This window comes from Carcharodon carcharias, chromosome 34 (genome assembly GCF_017639515.1).
Source record: "Carcharodon carcharias isolate sCarCar2 chromosome 34, sCarCar2.pri, whole genome shotgun sequence".
Classification (NCBI taxonomy): Eukaryota; Metazoa; Chordata; class Chondrichthyes; order Lamniformes; family Lamnidae; genus Carcharodon; species Carcharodon carcharias.
In genome coordinates this window covers 15,594,446-15,599,434 of record NC_054500.1, presented here as the reverse complement: position 1 = coordinate 15,599,434, position 4,989 = coordinate 15,594,446, and the positions used below count along the sequence as shown (strand labels likewise).

The following is a 4,989-nucleotide window of genomic DNA, read 5'->3' as shown; positions in this document are numbered from 1 at the left end:
TTGCTGTGATGGGATTTAAGCCCAATGCCGGTAAACATTGGTGTATCAGGTCAGTGTCACTACCAGTACGTCACCATATCCCTCTGGTGGTTAACTACACTGTGTGAGTGCCAGTCTCTCTCTCCTCATGACTCATCTCTCCAGACTGACGGTGAATCCACGATTTCTTTCATTTGTTTTTCAGGTGCAGAGAGTCTGGAGCTGAGTGAGGCAAGATGCCAAACCAGACAGCCAAGATAGCAGAGGCCAGGATGGCGGTGGAGCAGCTGAAACTGGAGGTCCACATCGACAGGATGCAGGTGAGGCTGCACACATCCAGGAAGACGCAGTGATTCACTAATCTCTGGGACCGCGGCTGCTCTGGCTAAAACCCTGATATTTCCGAGGCATCACCCGCTCTGCTCACCCATCTACACAGGCTCCCAGTCCAACAACACCTCAAAGTTATAATTCCAACCCTCACATTTAAATACTCTCTATGTCCTCACTCTGCAGCCTCCTCCAGCCCCTACAACCCTCCCTATCTCTGCAACCTCCTCCAGCCCCTACAACCCTCCCTATCTCTGTAACCTCCTCCAGCCCCTACAACCCTCCCTATCTCTGTAATCTCCTCCAGCCGCTACAACCCTCCCTATCTCTATAACCTTCTCCAGCTGCGACAGCGCTCCCTATCTCTGTAACCTCCTCCAACCCACACAACACTCCCTATCTCTGTAACCTCCTTCAGCTGCAACAGCGCTCCCTATCTCTGTAACCTCTTCCAACCCACACAACACTCCCTATCTCTGTAACCTCCTCCAGCCCCTACAACCCTCCCTATCTCTGCAACCTCCTCCAGCCCCTACAACCCTCCCTATCTCTGTAATCTCCTCCAGCCCCTACAACCCTCCCTATCTCTATAACCTCCTCCAGCCCCTACAACCCTCCCTATCTCTGTAACCTCCTTCAGCTGCAACAGCGCTCCCTATCTCTGTAACCTCCTCCAACCCACGCAACACTCCCTATCTCTGTAACCTCCTCCAACACACACAACACTCCCTATCTCTGTAACCTCCTCCAACCCACACAATACTCCCTATCTCTGTAACCTCTTCCAGCCCCTGCAACCCTCCCTATCTCTGTAACCTCCTCCAGCCCCTACAACCCTCCCTATCCCTGTAACCTCCTTCAGCCCCTGCAACCCTCCCTATCTCTGTAACCTCCTCCAACCCACACAACACTCCCTATCTCTATAACCTCCTCCAGCTGCAACAGCCTCCCTATCCCTGTAACCTCTTCCTGCCTCGACAATCCTCTGAGATCAGAGCGCTCCTCCAATTCCGGCCTCTTACTCATCCCCCACCTCCATCAGCCCCAACATTAATGACTGCGCCTTCAGTTGCCTAGTCTGGAAACTCTGGAGCTCCTTCCCAATATATTCCCATCTCTTAAAGCCTCTCTCATCTTTTACCATCTCCTGCTTTGGTCAAGTTTGTGATCAATATTTCCTTCCGTGACTCAAAGTCGACATTTTGTTCGGCACCACGGTGAAGCACCTGAGGTTGTTCAACTCTGTTAAAGGTGCGATAGAAATGCAAACTGCTCTTGATGTACCAGCCACTGTTACCTACTCCTGCCCATCCAACTATTTTATATTCTTTCATGGGATGTGGGCATCACTTGCTGGCCCAGCATTTATTGCCCATCCCTAATTGCCCCTTGAGAAGGTGGGGGTGAGCTGCCTTCTTGAACCGCTGCAGTCCCGGTGGTGTAGGTACACCCACCGCGCTGTGACCTCAACAGGTCTGGCAGCATCTGTGAAGAGAGAAACAGAGTTAATGCACCAGATCAATGGCTTTTCGTCAGAACTTGGAGAGGTTTTTGTTTTGTGAAGGGGATAGATGGAGTTGATGCACTGATCTAATCTAATTGAGTGGCAGGGCAAGCTCGAGGGGCTGAATGGTCTCCTCTTGCTCCTGTGATCCTAATTTCCTCGTTCTTCCTCTCTATCAGTGCCCTCGATTTGACCCTGACTGAACTGCCTGAAGTGTTGGTCACCAATGTCCTCATTCTCAATGTCGGCAGGGTGCTGATTGGCTCCAAAGTTTCATAGTCTCCCAAGCTCATCCCATGACTCCATTCCTATTCTGATCCCAAACTCAAGTTCAGGAATGCTGCTTTGATGTCCTCTTCAGTCCTGAGCTGAGTTTGAAACCTGTGTCTCAGCCAACACCAAGTCCTCCTCTTTAACACACTGTGTCTCTGGTCCTCTGTACCTGCCCTGGATTTCACTGAGGCCTTGCCTCACCTCCTTCTCACCTTCTGAATTCTGCGCTCTTGGCTAAGCTCGCTAGCTACGGCAAATGCCAAGTGGCCCTCAACTCCACTGCCTGCATCCTGTCCGAAAGTTAATCCATTTCTTTCGGAATTCTGTTAGCCCATCAAATACAATAACCACACCCTAATGTATCAATCTCTCCAGGGCTCTTCTCCAGCCCCACCAACTCTCCCCCTCACCAACCCCCGCCCCCAGCCATCCATCGCTCCCCTTCTTTAGAGCTTCCTGGCTCTGGTCCACCATTAGCTGAGGAAGTCACAGTCCACGCTCCTGTCGATTGTCATCTTTAAGAGTATGGTTGTGTAGTAGCTGGTGGTACTGCTCTACTGAGGTTGCCTGCTCGTGGCCCCTAGATCAATCTGGCTTAACACTAGGGCACTGGCTGGCCAAGTGTGCTCTATGGGCTGTACCACTGCTGGCACACGTGGGTCATCCAGGCAGTCCGCGGACTGGTCCACTAACGCGCAGGGGTCACAGCCAAGGCTACACGAGAGAACAGGGCAGAACCTTCATTCCTCACCGCACATCAAGCGTCAAACCAGCTTCTGCCTGGATAGTCTGAGTTACCATGGGGGAGGTGGTGGCATAGTGGTGTTGTCACTGGACAAGGTAATCCAGAAGCCCAGGGTAATTCTCTGAGGACCCAGGTTCAAATCCCACCACAGCAGCTGGTGAAGTTTGAATTCAATAAAAATCTGGAATTAAAAGTCTGATGAAGACCATGAATCAATTGTCATAAAAACCCATCTGGTTCACTAATGTCCTCTAGGGAAGGAAATCTGCCATCCTTACCCAGTCTGGCCTACATGTGACTCCAGACCCACAGCAATGTGGTTGACTCTAAAATGCCCCCTGAACAAGGGCAATTAGGGATGGGCAATAAACACTGGCCTAACCAGTGACACCCACATCCCGTGAATGAACTTTTGAAAAATCATAAGAACAGGAAAGAACAAATACGTTTAATAAGCAAGATTTATGTTAAATCAGACTGATAGTTATGTATGATTAATATTGATGTACAATTATTAATTTCTCAGAAGAATATTGAGATGATTTTGCAGCACATCTTGGAACATCTCAAATAAATGTGTTTTCTTGCAGTATTAATACTATGTTATCAACATTTTGTTTCTGGCATGAAAGAGTAATTGATTTATGATATTTAATTTAAATATTAATGCCTGCAAATTTGCCAGTGAAAATCAGCAAAATATTTACAGTTTCCAGTAATTCTGATGATATTTTTGTGATTGTAAATGAAAGCAGGTGTGGACGGGCGAGTAGTTTGTCCAGGGGTCCACCTCAGTGGTCCGTGGATGAAAATATTTGAGAACCATTGATCCAGATGGAAGTTTAACCTTCCATTAAAAACCCTAACTGGTTCACTGAAGATCCAAGTGACTCCAGGGCCACAGCTGACTCTGAGTGAGGTTGTGTGAGCAACAGATATCGAATCCCAGTAACTACTTTCTCAGAGGCTGCCAAGATAATAAACAATAGATAATAAATGCAGCCCCTTCAGTGTTGTCACACAGAATGTCTGATGGGACAGGAAGCTTTACCCATGCTGTACCTGTCCTGGGAGTGTTTGATGGGAACAGTGTAGAGGGAGCTTTACTCTCTATCTAACCCCGTGCTGTACCTGCCCTGGGAGTGTTTGATGGGAACAGTGTAGAGGGAGCTTTACTCTGTACCTAACCCTGTGCTGCTCTTACCCTGCGAGCCCTGAGCTGTACTGAGCAGGTAGCTCCACCCCACTCCGTGCTGGATTAACCAAATTCAATTTACCCAGGACATGAGGCAAGAGTGAGCTAATCCCTCTCCAGGAACACTTGTTGCGAAGCCTGTGTGGTAACTGGGCAGTGATTGGTCTGGCCTGTGACTCCCTCCACAGTTGAATAGCCTGCTGCCATTGGCTGGGCACATGAATCATGGGTCATTTGGGCCAGGCGCTGGGGCACAGGCGGGCACTGTGGGGCAGGGGCGTGGCATCGGTGAGGGGTAGTACACTCCAGGGAGAGTGAGATCATCCAGCCTGCACTGTTCTTCACTTTCAAGTGAGCTTAGGTCCATCACGCTGTGGGTTCGATGGGATGAATGGCCTCCTTCTGTGCAGCGACTCTATAAAATGTTGTTGGGTTGACCTTCCTCTTGTGACTCCTTTTCTTCCCTCTCTCTCGCTCCTCAGGTCTCCAAGGCCGCGGCCGAACTTCTGGCGTACTGTGAGGAACACGCCAAGGAGGACCCCCTCGTCACTCCCGTCCCCAACTCCAACAACCCCTTCCGGGACAAGGGCATGTGCGCCATCCTCTAGAGCGGCCTCGCCTCTGGCCCCCTCTGCCCATCTTGAGGGCGTCCCAGTGGTGGAGTGAACTGTTGGCTCAAAAAAAGGGGTCTGGGTCAAGATGGTCCACAGCCGGAAGATTAATTAGGCGTAGGAGTAAAAGTGGAAGATTCGTCACCAATGCTGAAGAGATTGGCGATCTCGAAAAAAAATAAATTATTTTGTCCCCCTCCCTCATGTTTCGCCCATTTATAGAATAAGACTCCACATGGACAGTTTGGCCCAATACCTTGAGTAAAGCATGGCAGTGGGAATTAGGACCAGAAAGGAAGGTAGTTGCTGCAGACAAGTGCAGGGATATTGGGCCGGACAACACAGATCGAAT

General features: G+C 49.8%; 1 protein-coding gene across 1 annotated transcript; it reads left to right on the top strand.

Annotated features, from left to right (window-relative positions):
- The first annotated feature begins 215 nt into the window (after positions 1-215).
- LOC121272676 (guanine nucleotide-binding protein G(I)/G(S)/G(O) subunit gamma-8-like) lies at positions 216-4,634 on the top strand. Its single transcript, XM_041179395.1, has 2 exons — positions 216-299; positions 4,509-4,634. The coding sequence occupies exons 1-2, from the start codon at positions 216-218 to the stop codon at positions 4,632-4,634; spliced, it is 210 nt and encodes a 69-aa protein (XP_041035329.1).
- Positions 4,635-4,989: the final 355 nt, after the last annotated feature.